Source organism: Camellia sinensis, chromosome 1 (genome assembly GCF_055761805.1).
Source record: "Camellia sinensis isolate YWXY chromosome 1, ASM5576180v1, whole genome shotgun sequence".
In the NCBI taxonomy this organism is placed as follows: Eukaryota; Viridiplantae; Streptophyta; class Magnoliopsida; order Ericales; family Theaceae; genus Camellia; species Camellia sinensis.
In genome coordinates, this window is record NC_138961.1 from 205,726,693 (window position 1) to 205,752,657 (window position 25,965).

Consider the following 25,965-nt stretch of genomic DNA (forward strand, 5'->3'; position numbering starts at 1 on the left):
CACAAGTTCCTGGTCGAACCGGGCTGCGGGCGGATTTCAAGTCGCCCATAAGGTGTAGGCCATTTTTACACCCCTAATTGTTGCATTTGAAAGATAAAAAAATGTCCAACATATTTTAACCATTATAAATTGGCCATTAATCATTTAATCATTGCAGATATTTAAAAATAGGATAAAATATCAATAAATCTCAAAATATGATCTTATAAACTATTTAGTTCTCCATTTTTCTTTATGAACCCAAAGGTCTTATTAAGTGGAAATTACACAAAATGATAGCCACTTACACATTTGGGTTTAATTTTGAAGGATAAAAGTGGGTTTATCCAAATGTGAAATTACATATTTGAGCAATCCGCACTATATAGTATGGGTGCTCGCGGTTCAGTTTTGGACTATTCGGTTTGCGGTTTGGACCCGCTCGCATATGTGCGATTTGGGAAAAATTGAACCCGCAATATCGCCTGCAGTGCGGGTTGTAGTTTGTGATGATAGGGTTTGCGGATGTGTGGACAATTTGCGGATTGGACTTTTTTCTTTAAAAATTTATTTCTGGGCCTTTTTTTCCCCATTTTATAAATATTTATTTTGGGCCATTTTTCTCCCATTTTCTAAAAGGCTCAACATTAATAATTAATGAATTAAAACTTATAAAATTAAAAACACAACAAAATCAATTCCTAATACAAGTAAATCATTTAAAATTCTAAACTTTTAAATAAAATTATAAACTAACACAAGCAAATCTTTCAAAATACTAAACTAAATTATCAAAATCATTCACTATCCAACAATACAATTAAAGTAAAATCATTCAAAATATGTAGGATATGATGAATGAAATCAACGGCCTAGGTTTTTTTTTTTATAAAAAAAAAGAAAATGTGCAGGTGGTTCTTGCGGGTGCGAGTAAAACCCATAACTCACCTGCAACTCATAATAATACCATATTTCAAACCGCATCTGCTCGCATTGTGTTTGCAAAATCACCCATTCGTATGTAGATCGATTCAGGTTTAGCGGACTGTATGGTTTGAATAACTCTATGTCGAGCCCTACTATAGAGGTTTTAGATTCTTCATCATTTTAGAACAAATCTTACATTATGAATAAAAATGCAACATTCCAATGTAACATTCTAATAACGTAACATTCTAATGTAACTCACCAAAAAACTCTTTAGTGTACTTTTTCCAAATATAACAAAGTAATACTTCAAAAAAAACTCTTTAGTATATTTTTTTCAAATATAACACTCCAATATAACACCAAAAAAAAAATAGTTTATATTTTTTCAAACGTAACACTTCATTTAATGTAATTTCAAACGTAGCATTCCAATATAGCACACTCCAATATAACACATACAAAAATACTAAAAAACTCCTTAGTATACTTTTTTTCAAACATAATACTCACAGTTTAAAATTATATATTTGCCTAAAGTTTACTAAGGAATTTTTGTACTCATTTTGGAATGGTTTGAAGAATCACATATACGTTTTTTTAGTGTTACATTGGAGTGTTACATTTGAGAAAAGTACACTAAGAATTTTTTTTTTGTGTTATATTAGAATGTTACGCTAAGGAATTTTTTTAGAATGTTATATTTGAAGAAAGTACAATAAGAAAATTTTTTGGAATGTTACAATTTGAAATTATATATTTATCCAAAACTTACTAAGGAGTTTTTTTATTCCTTTTAAATTTGAAGAATCTCATATTCTTTTGAAATGTTTAAAGAATCTCATATTTCAAGTAATTTTTGTACTCATTTTGAATGTTTTCCAATAAAAAAGATTTTCATATAAAAATTTATCCAAATTTGATTCCCATAGATTATGTATCTTACATTTCTAATACAAAAAATAAAAAAGAAAAAAGAAGAAGGAAATATAATAGAAATAAGGATATAATTGTAAATATAATTTTTAAATAATATATTAAATCTACATTTTTAAAATTTATGGGACTAATTAGTTTATAAAAAAATTATTAAGACTAAACGAATTACCATTTCTCAATATGAAATTTATACAGGAAATGATAGTTTTGGCCACCAAAATATTGGTCGCCAAAAGTCCCATTTTTGGTCACCGAATCTAATTAGCGACTAAATTTTTTTGTCACCAAGTTAGTCGCCTATACCCTGTCGGCAATAGTATTGGGGACTAAACCATTTTTGATCGCCGAAAGTTAAACATTTGGCTACTACACTTTCTGTCATGACCCGAATCCGCCCCCGTGGGTTAAGGACATAACCGGTTAGTAATCATGAGATTACCTACGGCCTGTAACCAAACAAAAAGTATTTTAACAGAGTTGACGGGGGCCAAACGGAAGTAATTTAAAACTTTGTCCATAGAGCTGTGCTTACATGGCACATTATGACAAACCATCCATATGCCTATTAATAACTCACAGCGAAATATGTACTGCATAAAATTCTGTACATATAGGATCATATAAGTCTAAGTCAACCCATCACGACTATATACAATATATGCAAAGTCTTCGCTAACATGACAAAATATAAATACATAACAAAAGGGCGAAGACGGGTCTCGTGCGTGAGACACAAGGCTGACTCTCCTAAAACCTTTGTTGTTCCGCATAGACTTCACTAGGGCTGGGCTTGGACTTCTCTGGGCTCACCTACAAACACATGAATGAGCGTGAGCGATAGCCCAGTGAATAATATCAAATACATAAGTTATACAAACGACATGTAGAACAACATGCATCAAACGGCCTTGGGCCCAATTCATATTTCTATTTAACATATATACACAATTTAGGTCAAGTGACTACGGTTCCAAATAAACTGGCCTTTGGCCCTTTTAAACTTTCATTTGTGTCAAAACGGCCTTTGGCCTATTCAGATGACAAACTGGCCTTTGGCCCATTCATTCGTTCATGTCGAAACGGCCTCTGGCCCATTCGTTCTTGTCAAAATGGCCCCCGATCCATTCTTTCATGTCAAAACGGCCTCTGGCCCATTCATTCATGTCAAAACGGCCTCCGGCCCATTCATTTGGTATAACAAACATTGTCTACCTATCGAATCAATGAACTTATAAAACTTACATAGAAGTAAGCAATTGGACAACAACATATTTCAGATATCTTTGTTAAGATATTACTCATAGTGATCGGTTGGTTGGTTTGCCCTGGAGCTCGACCCTACACATTTCGTGAACACAAAAGGGTCACAAACAATTCAATTCGTTCCAAATTCACATTTTCCTCTTTAGGCTTCATTCTTATCTCTTTAACTCAATTACAATGCTCAATGCATGCCTAAGAGTACTTGGAAGTAAAAGAGAACAGAAAATGAAACACAAAATGCCTTTTCAAAATTTCAGAAAACAGGGTCCCCGCTCGAGCGTATCCTTGAGGCCTGCAAAAGTACTGGATGCATCAAAATTACGCTCGAGCTTGAAGTCTAGCGCTCGAGCGGAAGGCCTCATTACATGGCTTCCCGCTCGAGCGGACACCATGTCTGCAAAAAGTGCTGGATGCATCAAAATTACGCTCGAGCATGAGGTCTGGCGCTCGAGCTGAAGGTTTGTCTAAATAGTTCCGCTCGAGCAGACATCTAAGTCTGCAAAAATACTGGGAGCACGAAATTCACGCTCGAGTGGCAGTTTCTTCGCTCGAGCGGACATCAAATTTCCTGGGTTTTCCAGAACGTGTTCTTGAGCTCCAATTCGACATTCAACCAACATTTCTTGCATGCAATAGCTCAAACTTCAAATACACTTGTAATAACAGGGTATAAACCCCAAATTACAACCCAATGAAGCTCAATTTCACAAATAAATCACATGCATGTCCCAATCTTTCATCAAACTCATTCTAACATAACAAATTCATGCATTCAAGCTCATATTCTCATGAATTGTACATGCATGTGCTATATAACCCTTACTCTCAACTTAGATGATGAAGAGGTGATCAAAACATGAGCTTCAACTACAAACTTACATGGATCATACCCTTTGTGCTCAAACATGCAATATTCAAAGCAATTACAGACATGCATGCATACATCGACCTTCAATTCAACATAATAACTCAATTTCATTTCAATTCTTACTCTTGATTACCCAACTAGCTTGTATACACAAAATTACAACTAGAATCCATGAAATACTCATCTAGGAGCTTTAATTCCCACAATCTATAGCAAATTCTTGAGTAATCTTCAAGGTTTCCAAGCTTTGAGATCAAACTTTAACTCTCTCTCTCTCTCTCTCTCTCTAGCCGACCCTCACTCTCCTTCCTTAGAGCAATTCGGCTTAAATAAACAAGAAAGAGGAATCGAGTGTGTGTAGTGCCCCTCTTTAAGTCCCACTAGTCACAATTATTTCCATATAAAATATTTGGGCACTAATTCATCAATTTAATCTGATCCGAATCAATTTTCAATTAAATTTCACCATGGACTCTAAAAATTATACCAATCACAATGGCGCAATCAATTTCGGTTTCTATGGCCGATAGGGCCTTCAATTAAATTTCTAACGCAGATAATCAAACAGATATTCCTACGGTGAACAGATAGAAATTTAAAACCACATATTTTCACATAATAGCACACAAAATCATATTAAACACATAATCATACTCATATTAAGGACCAATTAACATATTACGGAACAGGAATATCACACTTGGATTAGTCGGGAAAGGTGATCTTTTGGTGACTAAATTATTGGTTGCCGAAATTGAACTTTTGGCTACTAAACTTTGGTTAGTCAGCAAAGGTATCTTTTGGTGACTAAAATATTAGTCGCCGAAAGTTCTCACATAAAACTAAATTAAACTATTAGAGACTAAAATTTTAGTCGCTAATAGAATACGTGCATTTAGTGACCAAACACTTTAGTCGCCAAAGGATGTTATGTTTTTAGTGACTAAAATATTTAGTCGGCAATTAAACTTCCCTCATTCTGATTTGTTTTAGCTACTATGTCTTTGGTCACAAAAAGCCATTTGGTTATTTTTTGCTACTAAATTATTGGTCACCAAAACATTTGCTTACATTTTTGGCTACCAACATATTTAGTCACCAAATGCTATATTAATTTTTTTTAAAAAAAAAAATTCTGATCCACCTGTATCCATTATTAGTGCAACCTGTACCCTATATAAACAATATAATCCATCAATACTGAATATATTATCAACCATTCAACAACGTGCACACATTTCACCTCCAACCATCCAAAAAATTTATATTCCACGTCTAATTCTAAATGTAATACAAATTCCATACGAACCAAGTATAATCCAACCCCCAATAATTTAATTCCATACATAATAGAGGATTAACCAAATTTAATATCCAAAGGGAAATCTATACCACACCAAAAATTTATTATGTACTGCCCCAAAAACTAATTTGTACCACGTCCAATGCTAATTTCTATTAGGCCAAATTTTAGATATTTACCACGCAAAAAAACTAATTTGTATGAACCACTATATATACAGACGGAGATATAAAAACAATGTCTTTCCGTACTTGTCAAAAAAAGTCATATCCACATTTGTACGTCAAACCATCTGCAAAAAAAAAATAAAAAAATAAAAAAAAAAATCATTAGTATTGACTAAATATTGGCCAATTTAAAATTAAAAAAAAAATATAAAACTCGAAGTAACATATAAAAAAAATCATTAGTATTGACTAAATATTGGCTAATCTAAATATGAACCAATTGATGCTATGCCCACCCTCAGTCCTTGTTATTCCAAAGTAACATAAAGGGCTTGTGCAAATTCACATTACAAGAATCTTTAACACAACCACCTTGATATTCAAATGTCCACCCATGAAAGAGAACATAACAATAATATAAGAAAGCCAGTCAGTTGAAGTTTTACCAGAAATCATCATAGTGTCTCTCGATGCAGGACACTATGATTCCCAATAATTTCTAAGTTTCTAACCACTTACTTCTAACCTTGCAAATCTCCTGGCACAAAGTTTCTAAGCACAAAATGTAGGTGGATTCCCAATATTGTGATTTTTTTTTTTTTTGTATGGAAATGGTGCTGAAAATTTTTACACCAATAAACTTATTCTGCTGCCTTCCCTGAACCTGTAATAAGCAATAAAACACAAGCATACCGATTCTACTACTATGTCAAAAATCAAGTACCGCAAATGTAAATTTATAGCAGCATTTTTTTCCCCCAAAAAATGTTATGATGTCCACATTTGTGCACCAATTGTTATTTACCATCTCATGCATCATAATTGTATTGGTTTAATAGGTCTCATCACTAATATCGATCACCAATTCAGTGGCGACACATCAATTGAGAAACAAAATATGATAAGAAAATGTGGTCAGTATAGCATCATTATTTTCTTTTTTAATAAAGTACTCATGCCACAGTATCACCTTTGTTCAACTGCTGTATCACTGCAAGGGTTTGACATTGCAGATTCAGGCTCACAGCCAGAGGTAATTGCCTTAAGCAATCCATATACACAACTCCCAAATCCCAAGAGATGGATAATGAGTTATTAAAAATTACTGAGGCAAACCAAACGGAGGTACATAATGGCTGGAAATTTATATTAAATCATTTGTTGCAGATATCCTCATAATGAAGGATATGACTGGAGCTCAAACAATGTCTGCATTTGATATCATGCTACAATGAAGGCAAGGCATTCTAGGAAAGGTAACTAATTAGGCACCCTGAATTCTATTCAATGTCTTCCGTGACTGAAATAGACATGATTACATCACCAGGAACAAAAGTATTCTAAATTCCATTCTAATAGAAATAGAGAGAGAAAACAAAATGTATGCATACATAAATATGTATATGAAGTAAAATATTTGAACAAACAAATAGTCCTACCTGTAAAATCCACCGAGTGGGTTGCTGCCAACACTGCCTGCCACAGCTACATTCAAGGGAGGGCCGCCAACGTGGTGAGCACCAAGTCTAGCCAAGGCCACAAGGCTGTTAGAAAGGGATCCACCGGCAGCAGCCTTGTAGCGGCAACCATCCATTGCCTGCAATACTCTACCCCTCTCCTTGTGATTCACAAGCTTTCTTGCACCCTTCTCTAACCCCAATCTATCTAAGAATTTGTCATCAACCATCCCAGAGAAATCTACCTGCCATTGACAAAACAAGGGGGACTTTAAACATACTTGAATACAATAAACAATTCACAAATCACAAAGCATATCTAGATACTTTTCAACGATTTAAAAAAATGATATTTTCTAACAAAATTGTATTAAGTTGAATTAGATTGAATGATATATATGAAAACAACTTGCTCTAGGGAAAAATAATATTTTGAATTGAAAATCATATAGTATGTATCTATTCTATCTATTCTATCATTTTGAAAATCACCCATTTGATTCTAGGGTCGCGATGATACAACAAAGTAGAGCTGAGACTTAAGGCAACTGTGCATGGTTGAGTTGGAAAGCAAAAACAATTTAAACAATACTAAATTAAATATATATTTTCTTCTAAAGCCAAACAACCCAACAGAGAAAAATCGAAAACATTCGAAAACCCAACCATAAGAACATAAATTACCAATTTAATCTTAGGGTTTTACTAAATCTCAAAAACCCATCAACTAAACCACAAATTGCAAACAACCCAACAGAAAAATTTTAGCAGATTGTATAGGTAAACAAAAGTAGATTAGATTTTTGAGAAGCCTAAGAGACATTTTATCAAACAGTTTGAAGGAAAAAAAAAAAAAAAAAAAACAAACAAACAAACAAACAAATTGAAAAGCCATAACAACTTCCCAAACCAACAATTCATGGGGGGCAACGAGCCATTAGATTTTAATGGGTTTTGATTTATATATATGGATATATATATACACACAAAGAAGACTAGATGAGGAAGAAATAGAGAGTGGTAGAAGAAGATTTCAATGAAGAAAAACATTGATGGTTCTATCGATACCCAAAAAAATGGTGTAGAAGAAGACCTAATCACCAACCTAGATTTTGTGTCAAAATGCGAACTGCACAGAGAGAGAGAGAGCTTGCAATCGGTGCTCCAGTTGTCAGCGACCGTGAGGAGGAGTGGCGGAGGCACGACTGGTGGAGTGGCGGTGAGAGAGGGAGGGGAGAAGCGTAACGGAGAGGCAGAGGGAGAGGGAGAGGTAGAGAGAAACGCTGAAGAGAGAGAGACAGAGGAGCTGGTCTGTTGTCTGGGAACCAAATATATATATATATATATATTACACCATTACCGACTAAATACTTTTTGTCGCTAATTATTTTTTAATCCGTCTGAAATTTGAAATCTCCCTCCATATATTTTAGGTTTTTGGTGACTAAAATATTCTTTTGTCGCTATAAATATACTTTTGGCGACCAAACTTTTGGTTGCCAAAGATAAGAACTATTTTTTTTTCTTTTCATTCGGCTACTAAACAATTTTAGTAGCTAAAACTAACTATACGGCGACAAAAACAAAAATATTCTTTTGTCGCTGAACATATACTTTTGACGACCAAATTTTTGGTCGCCAAAGATAAAAAATAATTTTTTTTTTCATTCGGCTACTAAACAATTTTAGTAGCTAAAACTAGCTCTACGGCTACTAAAATTCCTTTTAGTCGCCAATTGTGATATTTTTAACTACTAAAATTTTTTGTAGTCGCCAATTGTAATATTTTTAGCTACTAATTTTTTTTTAGTCGTCAATAATCAATATTGCCTGATTAAAAAAAATTAGTAGCTAAACATTTGACTTTTGCCGACTAATATTATTTTTAATAACCAATTTCGTAACTTTTGACGACTAAATTTTTTTTAGTCGCCAAAAATAATCGCCAAAAATGTATTTTCTTGTAGTGTAAGTAAATTTTTCTTAAAAGTAAATTCGTAGTTATTTTGGATAAATAATTATATGGTGCACCTCAATAGCATAGTTTTCACTAGTAAAAGTGAAACCTTTTGTGAGGTTGTTCTTAGAATGATTATTTCCTTTAATTAAAATTGTCCAATTGATTAGGACAGAAAAAAAGAAAAAGAAAAAGGATAATGCTAGAGATACCAAATTTTCTACCAAATAAATGACCAAATGTCTCACATAAGTGTAGGGTCTGCAATTCCTCACACCCATGTGAGACATTTGGTCATTTGTTTGGTAGAAAATTTATGACCTATAGCATTTTCCAATACAAATAATTAATATTTCACTTTCTCTACCAATCATGCTATTATAGAACACTGTGGAACCATACTCTCGGACAACCGAATAATCATTGAGACCTTAGTAGGTGGCCCAATAATTTTTTTTAAAATTAAAATTTAACAGGCCCAATATGTTAGGGATACAAAATTTTCTACCAAATGAATGACCAAATGTCTTACATGGGTGTGGGGTCACCCATGTAAGACATTTGGTCATTCATTTGATAGAAAATTTGAGACCTATAACATTTTCCAACTCAAATTAGTGGTAGACTTTTGAAATGTTTGTGCTGTGCCTATTCTCGTTGTGTAGGCCCATCATTTAACTGCCATCAATAGGGGGAAAAATGAGAAATATTCATTCAATTTGTTATGCTAACTTTAAAAAAAATTTATGACTGTACAGGGCGCAAATATTCGTCGCTTTTCGTACTCATCGTATCCAGGTTTCGCTTCTTTCCAAATAACCTGAGAATACAAAGACGGTGAGCTACCCGACGGTGTGCAGCTGGAAAACCCCTCCGAAGGTCAAGTTAGCACACTTAGAGAAAGAGAGAAGGAGAAGGAGAGAGAGGAGACAAAAGGGGTAGGTAGTTCTGATAACCAGAAATTCTAGAGCTATGCATGGAGGCGCAGCATCATTTATATAGTTTCTGTGCACTCTTCTTTGTCTGTCCTCCTTTTGATGCGTGGATATTTTCCCCTCTTTTAACTTCTTTTACATGTAAGTGCAAATATTTCAAAACACCAGATGGCCAAACCTAACGGTATTGACGCGTACGGATGGCAAAATCTCCTTCCTGCAATCCAAATCCGCCACGTAGCATCTCTTACCGAGCTATGCCAAGCACGACGCCCCTGTGTTCCCTCAGGGCTGTGTTACCTGCCTAGTCTCGTCGGACAAACCTATGTGCGGGCTCAATCGAGCTCTACAGTCCGCAACGAGCTTTCGCTCGGTTGATCCTGGTCTTTTGAGGACAAATTCCATCTAACTTAGCAAAACGCACATATCTTAACCGGGCTTAGACCTCGGTCCAGCACGTATCCAATATCTGACCGTGTTCAAGCCTCGGTTGATCATGGCGCCTTGTTTTGTCCAAGCAAAGACTTTGACTAAGGCCCAAACTAGCTCGGCCCATATCAACTCATAAATCTCCCTCTTAATTGTCCCTTAATTCCGTTCGTGCTAGCCTGGTCGAGATTACATTCACTAGCCAAGCTCGTTTCCTTGCTCGAGTCCACCATTCCAAATCAGTTCACTATCTTCTATCGTGCTAATCCTCATGCTCAGTCTACAACTTGCCCGATTAACGATTCGGCTTTTTAACCTGTCTTTTCAAGACTGACACCGGTTTCATCATAGACACGTGCCATTCCCCAATTGGCCCCGTATTGCCAATCCAACTGTTCCACACCGGCTCTCCAAATTCAAACTTTAGCACCGTTTCTTATTCCATATGCATAACTGTGGGGAAGTATTTTGAGATGATGCAACGTGGCTAAGGTGACGCTAAGGTGTCAGCTGAGCTGCCATGTGGGCATATCATGTTTGCCTAGATGTTTAGGGCACTGCCAAGATATTCTGCGGGAATACTAAAATCTGAGACATTTGGTTAGAGGACTAGAGTTCTAGATGACATCAAGCTACCTATTTGGATAGAGATGAGACTCTTGAGGGAGTTCATCTTAGTCTGAATAGTGTGAGTTGTGATAGATGTTATCCTTGTAAAGGATAAAGTCCCATGAAGTAAGACTTCTAGGGGAAGTTAGACACTGATCATTATAAAAGTAAGGCGCCCTCGTGGGTCTGAGGTAAGTTCTTTCTTGTGAGTTTAAGCACAATTTGCTATCTTTGAGAGATATTGATTATTGACTTGATCGTCAGAGTGCCCCCGGGTAGATAAATCACCGCCGGATTCTTATCTTCTTGTGCAGGTTGTTGGGCTTAATCTATTCTACCGGTGCTCTCCAACTGAGTTCCCCCTCTTGGTTGTGTGGTTGGAAATCAACACCCACAATTTGGTGCCGTCTGTGGGAACTTAGTAAGGATAGATGGCCAACAACAGACAGGAAGTGAGGATTGAAGATGACATCCACAATGAGGAAGAGGGGCTTGTGGATCCTAACACTGAAGGAAGGGACCATAACAGAAAAGTGCAAGAAGTGAATCTTGAGGTGAATAATGTCGCCAAAGGCCGAGAAGGGAACAAGAAAGGTAGCCGAGATGAGTATTACCGTGAAAGTGACCTTCAGGTATGGAGGGATAGATGTCAAAGAAAAGACGAGGAAACTGAAAGACATGGCAAATAAGTTGACAGATCTACAGACAGTGGTCAACCTGATGATGTAGAACAACGTGATACAACCAACATCCCCATTACAGGACATGCCGGCACCAACAACCAAAATTGGTGCCCAGAAGACAAGATCTTGGCCTAGATGATTAGGTCTGAGAAGAGAAGAGCTTAGCCTGAGTGAGAAGATCCCAGATCCCAGATTCCAGAAGACAAGATCTCGGCCAAGATAATTAGGTCCGAGAAGACGAGAGCTCAGCCTGAGTGAGTAGATCCCAGATTCCAAAAGACAAGATCTCAGCCTAGATGATTAGGTCCAAGAAGATGAGAGCTCAACCTGAGTAAGTAGATCCTAGATTCCAGAAGACAAGTTCTCGACCTAGATGATTAGATCCGAGAAGACAAGAGCTTAGCCAAAGTGAGCAGATCCCAGATCCATAAGACAAGATCTTGGCCTAGATGATTAGGTTCGAGAAGACAAGAGCTCAACTCAAGTGAGCAGATCCCAGATCCAAAAGACAAGATCTCGACCTAGATGATTAGGTCCAAGAAGACAAGAGATTAGCTCAAGTGAGCAGATCTCAGATCCTGGAAAAGAACATCTCGGACAAGAGCTCAGCCTAAGTGAGCAGATCCCAGATCTAGAAAACAAAGATCTCGGCCTAGATGCTTGGGTTTGAGAAGACGAGAGCTCAGCCTAAGTGAGTAAATCTTAGATTCTAGAAGATAAGATCTCGACCTAGATGATTAGGTCTGAGAAGAGAAGAGTTCAGCTTGAGTGAGTAGATCCCAGATTCTAGAAGACACGATCTTGGCCTAGATGATTAGGTTTGAGAAGACAAGAGCTAAACCTGAGTGAGCAAATTCTAGATTCCAGAAGACAAGATCTCAACCTAGATGATTAGGTCTGAGAAGAGAAGAGCTCAGCCTAAGTGAGCAGATCCTAGATTCCAGAAGACAAGATCTCAACCTAGATGATTAGGTCTCAGAAGAGAAGAGTTAAGCCTGAGTGAGCATATCCCAGATTCCAGAAGACAAGATCTCGGCCTAGATGATTAGGTCTGAGAAAATGAGAGCTAAGCCTAAGTGAGCAAATCCTAGATTCCAAAAGACAAGATCTTGACCCAGATGATTAGGTCCGAGAAGAGAAGAGCTCAGCCTAAGTGAGTAGATCTCAGATTCCAGAAGACAAGATCTCGGCCTAGATGATTAGGTCCGAGAAGATGAGAGCTCAGCTTGAGCGAACAGATCCTAGATTCCAGAAGACAAGATCTCGACCTAGATAAGTTCGAGAAGAGAAGAGCTCAGCCTCAGTAAGCAGATCCTAGATTTTACAAGACAAGATCTCGGCCTAGATGATTAGGTTCAAGAAAAGAAGAGCTCAATCTAAGTAAGTAGATCCCAGATCCCAGATCCTAGAAGACAAAAGGAAGCACACAAAATCAAACTAAAGTTGGCCAGGTTCCACTTGTCGGCAAAAGGCCATTTATACAGAAGGGTTTTTTGTATTACGATGTGTACATCCTTCTCAGGTGGAAAATTTTTTATACAAGGTCCATAAAGGAGTAAGTGGAAGCCATGTAGGGGGTAGATCTCTTGCCTATAGAGTTATATCACAGGGATTCTGGTGGTCCTACATGCAAAAGCACTACAAGAATTAACACTTTTGGCAACAAAAAAATTGGTCGCTAAAAGTCTATTTTTGGTCGGCAAAAGTTATCCGCGACCAATTTTTTTGGTCGCTACTTTGGTCGCCAATTGAGGGTCGGCAAAAGTAATTCGCGACCAAAATTGTAGTTGGTCGGCAAAAGTTGGATTTTGTCGATTAAATTTTTGGTCGCTAAATATTTAATTACCGCGACTAATTTATTTTGTCGCCAAAACACTTTGGTCGCGAAAAGTGATATTTTCCAGACCAAATTTCTTAGTCGCCAATTGTCACATTTTGTGACCAAAAATTTTGGTCGCCAATTATTACATTTCGCGACCAAATTTTTTAGTCGCCAATTATCACATTTCGCGACCAAAAAAATTAGTCGCCATTTGTGTCTTTTCGCGACCAAAACTTTTGGTCGGCAAAAGTGAGATTCCACGACCAAGAGCTGTTTTGGTCGGCAATATATGTATTTTTTGCGACCAAAACTCTTGGTCGGCAATTGTCATTTTTTGCGAAAAAAAATTATTTTGGATGTCGCGACTAATAAATTAGTCGTCAAAGCAGGAAAACAATACACCTGTAATTCCTAATAATTCATTCAATCCATAATAAACCTATAATTTTAAAGCATCATTCAAATTAACTAAATCATTAACATTTGACACAATACATAATTCATTAACATTCGACACAATACAACTATTCTAAGTTTTCATTCACAAGTCACATCATTAACTTCTGATGTGTCCGTATCTCTGTCTTCTGAATCAGGCTGCATTTCAGGAAGACAATCTACTGGATCAGACACATCAGAATTTTCAAGCACGAGTTCTGCATCCTCGATCGTGAAATATTTTCTTTCATCAGCAAGGCTTTCTTCTTGGAGGATGTCTTGGATTGCAACACCTGACTTGTCATCCCTTCCTTTATCCTTCACCTTGCGATTATTTTGTTTTTGCTTGCCCTGAATTGTAGAATAAATCAAAGATGTAGTGCAGCTGAATTCAAATGAAAGAAAGATTTACAAAATCTCTCTCTCCAACAAAATAGAAGTTTCATGCATAAGCAGCATACCAAGGATTAGTTAGTGTTAATTAAAGAGACAAGCCCAACCATACAACCAACAAAAAAATAAAGGCACAAAAAACCACAAAGCAAGAAGACGATAATTTTAAATACCAATAACAAATTGGACTCCTTATGGCCTACAACTTGACATTTATCAGGAATATCAGCAGCTCTTGAATGAGGTGATATGACTCCCAAAAAACTCCAAAAATATTTCCAAATGCATCATTTTCCTGGCCCCTTTTATCATAATTTTTTTTTTCTAATTTTAATAAACTAAATAATCAATAATACAGGATCCTGCCCATTTTCTAGTCTAATCAAGACAGGAAAGAAACTTGAGCATCCGAGCCCCGAAACATCAAGGTTGGGAGAACACCTAGGTACCACTTGGCCTATAAGGCCAATGATGAGAATATTTTTTATTGTAAATGTGAGGCAAAACCAACCATATATAAATTTCCCATTTCTCCTAAATCTGTTCTTATTTTTGTGATGTAATATTTGACATACATGCTTATTCAATGTTACAGAAAAATTTTTATTAAAAAAAAAAGGACGACACTTACCACCTTATAAATATACCATATGATACCAAACATACATGCACCAAAGACTAGAAAATTGTCAACCATCAACTACGTAACATCACAAGCCACCATAAACTAGAAATTGTCAACCGTAGACCATATGTTTTTTCTATTCTCTTTTTATTTCATATATTTTTACCATTTTGCCATTGGTCCATTAGCTTTCCATCATGGTAATTGTAGGTTTCTCAAACCTTAGGGGTTTTTTGCCTAATTTCCAAACCATAGAGGAGGTAGGTGAAAGTCTCATCTTTTTCTATCATAACACACTAATCACAATTGCTTCAAACCCAGACAAAAAACATGCAAAGCCAAAGGTCACAATAGGTGTAATCAATGAAGGTGTAATGAAAGTAAGATTGGACGGGGAGTACATACCTTCACAATAGGTGTAAGGAACTCAACTAAGAAAGAAGGAAATTTTAGCAATGACGGCCAAAATGAATGAATAAAATTAATCAACAGCCCTTTAATATGTGATCCATCATGGTCCTGTGAATGCATAAAAATTGAAACTTTTAACCAAGTCATCAGCAAACAAACTAAAATGCATCCACACTTAGTAATGAATCAACATATAGATAAAACCAAAATAAAAAACAAAACAAGAAGTTAAATGTTTTAAACCTGATCAGTCATGATCATCAAATGACCATATCTCAAAGTCTTCACACTGTCATACTGTTTTCCATACTGAAGTCCAAGAATCTGCTTGATGCTCTGAATTTCAGCGTTCTCCATGATCTGTTTATGGCTTGCTTCCCTCACATTAAGCAATTTACCTCTCAACGGTAACACACCATAATAATTAAAATTATTTGAACCTGTAGTACTTATAAGACCACATTTCAAATTTGCCCTTTACCTAGGTCAAAACCTGTAGTACTTACAAGGAAACTTGATAGAAGTAATGACATTATGATCACCTAACTTCAGAGTTATGAATGGAGCAAATATCAGTAACTACATATGCAGAAAATAAGCATCTCAAATGATTTTGTTTTAATTATTTTATTTTTTATGACTGGTAGATTGAACACGTATTTTCATACCCAATCTTTACAAAAGTGTATGAAAACCTGGTTTTTACTTGAACATCAAAATAAACATCAAGTTTTACAATTTTACTTAAACCAGATCAATTTTTACAAAAGTGTCAATTTACTTAAACCACCAGATCTGAAGACCACAAAGAAAGCATTCTAACCTGAAGTGCTAAATCCATAGATGCATCAAACTGGAAGGCAAAATTAACATCCTTCCCTCAGACTCTTTTGATTGAAGTGTGCCAGAAGTTCATTCCTAGTTTCTGGAATGGGTACAGTCCACCACCCATTACTATCGAAGAGCACAAAGGAAATCACTTCCAAATCTCCCTCTCCATGCACACCACCCAAGGCACATTCCCAATTCATCACACTTTTCTTTCATTTTTTGTGTACAATATCCTTCGGTTTGTAAACTATATTCTCAAATCTCTGTACTTAAGTTCCTGATTTCCTCTAGTCTCCTGATGTTATTTCCCACCTACTCAAAATCTACTAGCTCTAATTGTGGCGTTAAGAGAATTTCCATAGCTCCCTGAGGCACCATAAAAAACGGCTCAAAATGCATGGCAAAAAAAGGATTAAAAATCAGGAAAAAAACAATATATAAAATATCAGGTGCATCAACAAAAAAAAAAATATCAGGTGCATCAACAATAAACTATAGTGTTTGTCACCCCCATACGATGTAAATTTGCAGTAAGCGATTGAGTCTTGACTCCTTCATCTAATTTGCATAAATTATACCTAGTAACCATTGCATTAGATAACAGGGAGGAAAGAGACATGGGATTCATATAGATACTAGGGCAAGGAGAAAAAAAATCATCAAGGACTTTGCCCAAAGACAATTTGTTGTTGGCAACTTTTTGAGTGCAAAAAAATGGTTATACATACATCAGCAGAATAAACACTATACACCAACTTGTCTGACATCAGAATAAATGAAGATTTGTATTTAAACTAAATTTTAAGAAAGTAAATGACCGCCATTTCGGTTGAAAATTCCTCCAAGTTGCTCAATAGACAGTGTCACACTTTATTGTGTAGGTGGAAATAGGGTAAGCCCGTATCTCCCCGCATTAACAAGCAAATGGACACAAACTCATGCATATATTCACTTGAGTATGCTCAACCCAACAAGTTGTGAGTAAGCCATAACAACAATATGAATTAATTGAAAGCGTAAGTGCAATTGAAATAACAGAGTCAAGATGGAAATCACTACACACCACTGTTTTTCATAAGAGCAGCAACGTAGGTTGTTTTACCACCAGGAGCAGCCCTGCAATAAAGTATAAATTGCAATTAAGAGGGAGAATGCAGATAGAAAGAAGCAGTGAAGATAACACATGAGACATGGACATGGATACCACATATAATCCTATTCCTTCGATTGCATAAATGTCCATGACTAGTGTGTGAGACTGAATACATCAATCAACTCTACCATGTCTCATACAAAGAAGTGAACATGAAAAAGGCAAGATATTAGTGTCCCTAAAGTGAGCTTTCTTTACACTGTTTTGTCTCAGATTGTATCAAAGGTTAAATTATGCTACAAATTCATAATATAAGAATTGTGCAATGGAATCACAAGCTAACTACAGCAATTTTCAAGGCTGGACGTATGTAAGGATGCTTTGGTTACTTACCTTACCCGTCAACAAAAACAACATTAACATGAAGAAGAGAAAGAGGAAAACAAAAGACAACATTTAAAGTATAATAAAACAAAAGAAAAGAAAGAAAGAGAAACTTAGCCATTAAACTTGCTCAAATAAAAATAAGAAACTAAAAACACAGGATAATGCAAAAAAATTCAAATAGATAGCAAGCAGATATTTCTGTGTGAAAGAGTTCAGTTACTTACGCCATATCAACAGTCCTTTCTTTCTCTTGAGGAGCAAGGGCCATCACAGGCAAAAAAGAGCTTGCATTTTGCAACTGTAAGCAAACTTACTATGAGCACTAAGAAACCACATAAAACCCAAAACAATATATATATATATATATATATATATTTTCTCGCAGGGGTTGGGGGTGGGGTGGGGGTGGAAGTGGAATAAGGGGAAAGGAAGAACAAGAAAACATGCTAGCTAGTGATAATACCATGTAATAACCAGCCATATATTCAGGAGTGGCACCAATCGGAACTTGTGAATCATACACAACAAGTCCAACCTGCAAATTTGAAAGAAGGTTAATTAAAGCTAAACCAATACAAACAACACACAGATTGAAATAGAGAAAAGAGAGATTGAAATTGATCGAACCTTTAGACGAAATCGAACTACTTGAAGCTCTGAGACGGCGTAGAGATCAAGCACAGAGAGAGAGAGAGAGAGAGAGAGAGAGAGAGAGAGAGAGAGATAAGAGGCAGGAGAACCGTCGTAGGATTAGGGTTTGATAAGAAGAGAGATCAATCATGGAATAAAAGGAAGGGGTAGTGTATGTACCTGAAGGATGAGGTCGTCGTAGATATCGATGATCTTGTTGTAGGATTTGGAAGCCATTGTGTCGTTGTGGATCGCTCACGACGGTCAGATCTCAGCCTAGGACTCAAATCAGATTCAGATCTCGACTTTCTTCTCGGATTCGGCGGAGGCACAGGCAGAGGAGAAGGAGGAGGATCATCGACGATGTAGATGTGGCGATCTGTGGCGATGGGGTGAGGTTTGGCGGTGGAGGAGAATTTGAACAAAATGTTGTGTGTAATTGTAAACAGAGAACAGGGGTGGGCGCGAGATTTCCCTCTAAAAAAATTTCGCCTTTAACGACTAAATTCGTTTTTTGTCGCAAAATCTCAAATATATAACGACTAATTTTTTTAGTCGCCAAATCTCAATCAATGGTGACTAAAATATTAGTTGCTAAAAATATTAATTTGGCGACTAATTTTTTTTTGTTGCTGAAAATAAGTTTTTGGCGACCAAATTTTTGGTCGCCAAAAAATATGTGACCTTTCGCGACTAAATTTGTAGTTGGTTGGCAAATGCATACCACTTTCTACGACCAACTCATTTTTTGGTCGCCAAAATATAACTTTCTGCGACCAATAATATTTGGTCGCCAAAAATAATGATCATTCGCGACTAATTAAAATTTGGTCGCCAAATGAGATTTTTTTGCGACCAAAATTTTTTTGGTCGGCAAAAGTGGTCGCAAAATGTGTAAATTCTTGTAGTGAAGGATGCCGAAGCCTATATAAAAAAGCGTGAAAATGCTATTGAAATCCATGATTATGCGATAAGACTAAAAAGTCTTATGACGATGTTCCTCTGGCGAACATGACGAATAACTTAGTTTGCCGAGATGGTAGAGTTGAACTAAGATTGCGATGTTTCAGTATGAAACATGACGAATAACGTAGACTTGCCATGCTAGTAAAGTTAAACTAAGTTTGTGATGTTTTGGCATGAAACATGACGAATAACTTAGACTTGCCATATGGGAGAGTTGAACTAAGTTGGCGATGTTTCTGAAAGAAACATGACGAATAACTTAGACTTACCATATAGTAGAGTTGAATTCAACTTGCCTATGGTAGAGTTGAACTAAGATGGCGATGTTCCCTTAGCGAACATGACGAATAACTTAGACTTTCCGAGATGGTAGAGTTGAACTAAGTTTGTAATGTTTCAGTATGAAACATGACGAATTACTTAGGCTTACTATGCTGGTAAAGTTGAACTAAGTTTGCAATGTTTCGACATGAAACATGACGAATAACTTAGACTTGCCATATGGTAGAGTTGAACTAAGTTAGCGATGTTTCCGAATGAAACATGACAAATAACTTAGACTTACCATATGGTAGAGTTGAACTAAGTTGGCGATGTTTCCTAATAAAACATGACGAATAACTTAGACTTACCATATGGTAGAGTTGAACTCAACTTGCCTATGGTAGAGTTGAACTAAGTTGGCGATGTTTCCGAATGAAACATGACGAATAACTTAAACTTTCCATAACGGAAGAGTTGAACTAAGTTTGATCTAGTTAGATTAACAGAGACATCGAGGTGGAAAACCTCGGCTAAGATTTGTTTGAATCAAACTTCAGCAAATTTGAAGATGCATGCTTAATGTGAACATAAGTGATACTTAGGTTCACATCAGGGGGCAGGAGGCAGGAATAAGGAATGGGCTTGACACTTGTTGAAATTTACAAGTTGGAGTCAGCCGAGGTATCCAGATGAAGGAAGCATGAATAAGCTTGACATTTGTTGAAATTTTTGAAAAAATTTACAAGTTGGAGTCAGCCGAGGTATCCAAATGAGGGGACACTCGAGTTGTTGGTTACCCAAAATCACTAACCAGGTCCTCAAACCTGGAAATGTTGGAAGAGTGAAGTCTTGATAAAAGACAGAAAGTACAAGTAAGGAAGCAATACTTGTTGAATGTTATTCAAAGAATTTTTATAAAGTGCCCGTTGGTCGAGATCACAATAAAAGGTGAACTCCAAGGTAAGTTGGTCTGAGGTGACCAACTAAGGGTGCACCCAAGATGAAGTGGATCCGAGGTGGTACATGTTAGATGTGTTCTAACTCGAAGTGATTACGTAGTTAAAGTGTATTTGGGAGAAGTACAAAAATATTCTAAGTATGGAATCATACAAGACAGTAAAGATAGAGACAAACATTTAGTAAAAAAGAGGACTTACATTAAAAAAGACAACTTGTTTAGTTACAAAAAAAGGCACCTCGGCTAGAAGCAAAACAAGATGTCAAGATGGAATCTGACTCCACCCTCGATGATAGATACTATAGGGAAGGGCATATATCTCTCTTCAGGCATCATGGAATCCTCTTCCCTAGCCAACCTTAGATGAACGTCGGCTGGAATGGAGAATTCCTGACGGAAGTATTCTAGTTTATTGGAGGACTCTACCCTCCATTTGAACATCCCTATGACCTCGGCTAGGGCTATTTTGGCAAGGAAGGTTGGACTGTATGTGTTAAAGACCTCAACAAAACCCTAAGGAATGTTGGTTATCAGTTTTAGGGTTCTGAGGAAGGTTTGGGGGCAAAATTTGTTCCAGTTTTCCTAAGTGTGATTCTAGCAAATCCCAAACCTAAGTCTCTGCAAATGTACAAGATTTAGAGGCTGTAATCTGCTAACAAGCAAGACCAGACAGAAGAAACAGGTCTCAAAACATGAAATAGTGATCAAAGATTCAAGAATATGAGAAAAATAGAGCATTGACAGATTCAATGTATGAACAAAATTGATAGAATTCGGTGATAGTGTGCCATAAGATATGTGTCAAATACAAAAAATGTGGAGATGGACTCAAGAACATGAATGACAAAATATGAGTCAAAGCAAGCGAAGTCATGTAGAACAATAGGATTCGAATATGAATACAAGATGGCAATGTAAATGTAGATGTAGATGTAGATACAGATACCGTGTGTAATGTGTAATAATCCACAAGAGGAATGTATTTGAAAATAGGACTTAAAGGCGGAGCCGATGAAGTAAATGCTGGAATGAGATTCGCCGAAGTCAGACAACGCTCTAATCGGAACGGAACTACTGAGTGCATGTTAGAAGTGGTGACCAGAGTTGTAATAGGAAAAGCTTTGAAGGAATGGCAATGGAGACTTCTAGAGAGAGAGAGTGAAGGAAGGTTTGTCCAAAAACGAAAGGTGGCAAAACATTATGTAACTGCCTTGGATGACTTGCCAGTAAGGCGACGTGGGCAGCTTTAATGTGATAGAGTGACGCGTGACTGATACAAACCAATGAGGTGATGACATGATTATCTCTGTCGACATGTTGATCTTGGTTAAGATGATGATCTTGGTTGAGATGTTGATCTCAGTTAAGATGTTGAATTTAGATGGGACAAAACTTGTTTGTTCTTTGTTCTTGATGAGTGGATACTAGGGTGTAGACACCCCATTTTTGACCGCCCATAAGACTTGGGTGCCACTAATTGATCACTCGATGATGAAAGTTGTGCTATGCAAATGTTCGATTTCTTCAGTGAGGAGAGCTCTAAATCCCAACCTTACACCCCATTTTGGACCAAAACTATTTTGACCAAAACTATTTTAGACCTTAAAACCCTTCTTTCAAAATATTTTTGAAAATGTTTCTATGATGTTCCGAGGCTCGTATTTCGTTAAAAATTACACTTTTCGGTAAACTGAGTAAGGACAAAGTGGAAATAAATGGAAGAGAGGTGAACTCTTTCAAAAATCTTTTAAAACATCCTATTTAGAGGTTTGGAGTTGAAGAAAATAGGAGGAGAGGAAAGAAAACTAGTTAGGGGCATAGTTGGGCATGAAACCGTTGAGAGAGAACTTAATAGCCTTCACTAAATCAGGCCTATCCTTTTGTAAACTTGGACTTTAGTTATGAGGCCACCACCATTGGAAAGTGAACTTCTGGGGCTTCATTTTACACTCAATAATCTCCTAAAGCCGAGTCCGGATGAGGGAGATATGACTGTTTGAAGTTAGGCATCAATCCGATTAAAACAAAACTGAGCAACCTTCACTAAAATAGGCATATCTCTTTTATAGGTGAGGCTGCCACCATTGGAAAGTAGACTTCCGTAGATTTAATTTAGACTTAAGAATGACCTAAAACCAAGTCCGGATGAAAGAGATATGCCCATTTGAAGTTGGGCCTAGAAGCAGATTTTTGATAGTCGGCAGATGGCTTGTCGGCCACCATTGATGGCCAGTAATGCACACTTCTGGTTAGCCGGCCACCTGCCAGCCACTAGTGTAAAATCCAGATATTTTTACCAGCTGTTTCCATAAAGTTCCAGCCGTCCTTTTTTAGATATTTTCAACCTAAGGCTCATATTTTCTATATATAAAGAGCCTCTCTTCTTGCTTTCAAGGTTAGAAACATTTAGGAGTGAGGAAATAATTTTGAAAAATATCCTCTCTCTCTCTACAATTCTCTCTCTCTCTCTCTTGCAACTTGCATAGCCTTTGCCCAAACACTCTAAACCAAACCTAGAGAGCTTCTTGCTAAGGTGATTTGAACTTAAATTTGAGCTCTTGAAGCACTTGGGAGTGTGAAATTGTTGGTTTATGGCTTAAGGGTTCATTCCTCTTCAAGAGGTATACTTTTTCTTGCCTTTGTACCATCTTTACACCACTTATTTTCCATCTTTTCTTGTTGTTTTTAAGCCCTTTAAAACCTGTTTTTATGGGCTGAAACCTTGTTGTTTAAGGCTATTAAAGGTAGAGGGGTTAATCACCTTTCTTTGAACCTTGTTATCCCATCTCTTCATTAACTTTTTTTTGAGCTTTTTATCACTGATTTTCAGAGGCTAAAAAAGTAGTTTTGAAGTCCCAAAAATGGAGGGGTTTGCCACTTCTCCTTTGGCTTGTTTACTAGCTTAAATTGTTCCATGTTTTAGCTTATTATTTTAGCTACTTTTGTCTTCATTCTTCATTACAGCACATTTTTGTACAATTTTTGGACTATAAAAACTCTGTATTTTTGGGGTGAAGCTTGGGTTTTAAGGCCAATAAAGGTTGAGGGGTGGTTCACCCTTCTTTACACCTTGGTGTTCAAGGCCTTTACCCTCGTGTTTCCCACCTTTGCACCATCTTTTTTTGAGCTTTTAAACACTATTTTTCAGAGTTATTTTAGTGGCCACAATCATGTTTTAAAGTCCAAATTTGGAGGGGTTAGCCTCCCCTCCTTGTGTCTTGCTTACTAACCTAGTTTGTGCCATGTTTTAGCATGTTAATCTAGCTTTTGTTAGCTCAATTCCAGCATGTTTTAGGATTGTATTAGACCTATTTTAGCACTATTTTTGGTTGATAGTTGCATTTGAGCTTTGTTTTGCATGTTTATAGTGTAATAGTCATCATGAGTTTGGTGTTCTAGGCCTTAGACATCATCTCCTTTAAGTTGAAAGCATTTATTTATGCTTTTCTCACTTATTTTCAGCATTAATAATCTCTGCAACCTCCCTTCTTTCTTGGCTTTTGTTTTGCTTTGAGGGTTGTTTCAAGCCTCTTGTTCTTTTAAGCATGAGATTGAGGTTGTTATGCTTAATGGTTTAATCCCTTTTAGGGGTTCATTATTAACGACATGACATCTCTTTCATGTCTTAAGTTAACTCTTGGTTTGGTACTTCACTCCATTAGAGGACTTAAATCCACCATTGGACTCAATGAATTAAATAATGGTTGGTAAACTAATATGGAGTAATAAAATTGAGGTTAAAAAGGTGCAAGATAATAATTGGTGTTGTGTTCAATCGGACGTTAATTGAACACATGGAAGCTTGAGGCATTTCATACTCATTAGTGATGAAATGGTTCAAGTTTTCAAGGTCACTACTTCCCTTGATCTTTCATGAAAGAGAGGTGGTATGAGTCTTGTTTTGTTGTATTTATTGAACTTGCACACTTGGTTTCATAAGCCATCATTCAATGAAATTGCATTCATTGATGGTTTGTGAACCGAACTTGTTACTTCTTTGATTCATTCGTGAAAAGGAGGGGTGAGTTGTGCAAACAAACCCTTGAAATACCCTGTATATGCTTTGTTTGTCCTCTATTGCAACAAGGAGAACTGGGTAGTAGTAGCCAACAGGCCACTTTCCATGGCCGCAGGTAGCCGACAGACCACCATTAATGGCCGACAACCTTCATCACTGGCAGGCTGGCCACTGATGCAAAATTCAGCAGTGTGTTCTTCAGGCAGAGCAGAGTTATTCTGGAAGTGGACAACAGTGTATGTGTTCTATTGTGCAACAGAGGCTCTCTTGAAGCAAAACAGTGGCTTTTCGGGTAGAAAGCGAGCACATGCATGAGCATTCCTCTCATTCCGAGCTTGTTTAAAGTTTAACTATTTAGATTAAATATTTGTTGTAATTAATTAGTTGTAACTAGTCAATTTTGTAAAGTATTGTAATTTGATTAGCTAGAATAGTTAATTCATTTGTTGTGATAATTAGTTAAGTAGTTTAGCTAATTTCATTTGTTTTGTAATAATTTAGCTTAGCTTTAATTAGTTAGCTAGTTAGTTTATTCGGACTCTCCTTTGTGAGAGTGCAATGTTGTAATAATGTGTATGTCTTCTAACCCCACGTCTTTCTCCCTTTTATTTACTAGCTTATGATGGTTAGTTTAGAGACATTACATTTTTTTTAGCATACTTCATGTTTGCATCCATTTGTCTTGCATGCACTAAGGTTCGGTTCATCATTCTAACTGCATTTTTAGTTTAAATACTTCTTTGAATATGTGCTTAGACCGCATGCTATTTAATTGATCCATATGCCATATTAGTAGCTGAGCCTATTAGTTGCATTATTGCATGTGTTGCATTAGTCATGTTGCATAGTTAGGAATCATGCATTTTTCTAACTCATTTCTTCTTCTGTTTTGGCTTGGAGTACTAGGTGAGCCTTTACTCGCTTTAGCATAATTGCATGAATGTGATTGTTGTCATGTTTAGCATACTTGCCATGAGACTAATTGCTTAATTGCTGTAACTGCTTGAATGCCTGTGGATGATGGCTTGTTGCTTGAATTGGAGTAATTTGAGTAATATTTATATGCGATCACTTTTTCAAGTGGTACATATTTCGAAACAATTTTCAAAACAAACATGACTTGAGATGTTCCAATTCTTGCAAGTTAGTCTATACTTGTATGTGTGCGCATCACATAGTAATGCTAGCCTAATAAACCAGAACAAGAGCATATAATGTACATAAGATTCATATCATGATTAGTAGAGGCCAATCTTTGATCGGGCGAGCAGGGCTGCTCAAAAGTATTCATGACCTTCCCCTCTCGTACCTAAGTTCCCGAGCCGAGACAATCTTGGTGATGACAGACACGTGGCCTTTGGCACGAGTCATGGGTTTCCTAAATTTTTCAAAAATATTTAGGTGGTGACTCTGTATCTGGAAAAGTAGTCAATTTTTGGCAATTTGATTCAAAATCGATTTTTCAAAAGATTTGTCGGATTTGGACTCTTTGGTATTTATCAATTTCACATTGCACTTGTGAGATTAGATTCAGAGCCGCTAGAGTCCGAACTGTAGGGCTTATTTCGACCTTCCGAAAGGGCGCTCAGAAAAGTCGAGCTACATAGGGTCTT

The 25,965-nt window shown here is 36.7% G+C and overlaps 1 protein-coding gene and 1 long non-coding RNA gene across 5 annotated transcripts in view; both read right to left on the reverse strand.

Annotated features, from left to right (window-relative positions):
* Nucleotides 1–8,226, reverse strand: part of LOC145824449 (uncharacterized) — a 145,285-nt gene extending 137,059 nt beyond the window's left edge. Inside the window, exons 1-3 of one of the 3 annotated variants that reach the window (XR_014365971.1) lie at nucleotides 8,009–8,224; nucleotides 6,886–7,148; nucleotides 2,386–2,655 (exon numbers count right to left, since the gene is read on the reverse strand). This is a non-coding gene — a long non-coding RNA (uncharacterized LOC145824449). Of the gene's footprint in view, nucleotides 1–2,385; nucleotides 2,656–5,213; nucleotides 5,572–6,885; nucleotides 7,149–8,008 lie in introns of those variants that run through there. The other 2 variants (XR_014365970.1, XR_014365969.1) reach the window with 2 other exon arrangements.
* A 5,557-nt stretch (nucleotides 8,227–13,783) lies between these two features.
* LOC114271664 (uncharacterized) lies at nucleotides 13,784–19,056 on the reverse strand. 2 transcript variants are annotated; one of them, XM_082893586.1, is made up of 9 exons: nucleotides 18,327–19,056; nucleotides 18,144–18,172; nucleotides 17,980–18,051; nucleotides 17,741–17,814; nucleotides 17,100–17,152; nucleotides 16,029–16,402; nucleotides 15,449–15,751; nucleotides 15,200–15,313; nucleotides 13,784–14,127 (listed from the first exon to the last, which is right to left on the reverse strand). In XM_082893586.1, the coding sequence occupies exons 7-9, from the start codon at nucleotides 15,560–15,562 to the stop codon at nucleotides 13,876–13,878; spliced, it is 480 nt and encodes a 159-aa protein (XP_082749712.1). In that variant the 5' UTR covers nucleotides 15,563–15,751; nucleotides 16,029–16,402; nucleotides 17,100–17,152; nucleotides 17,741–17,814; nucleotides 17,980–18,051; nucleotides 18,144–18,172; nucleotides 18,327–19,056; the 3' UTR covers nucleotides 13,784–13,875. The 2 variants fall into 2 exon arrangements, with proteins under 2 accessions (XP_082749712.1, XP_082749711.1); XM_082893585.1 differs by having other exon boundaries at nucleotides 15,449–16,614.
* Between the last annotated feature and the right edge of the window lie 6,909 nt (nucleotides 19,057–25,965).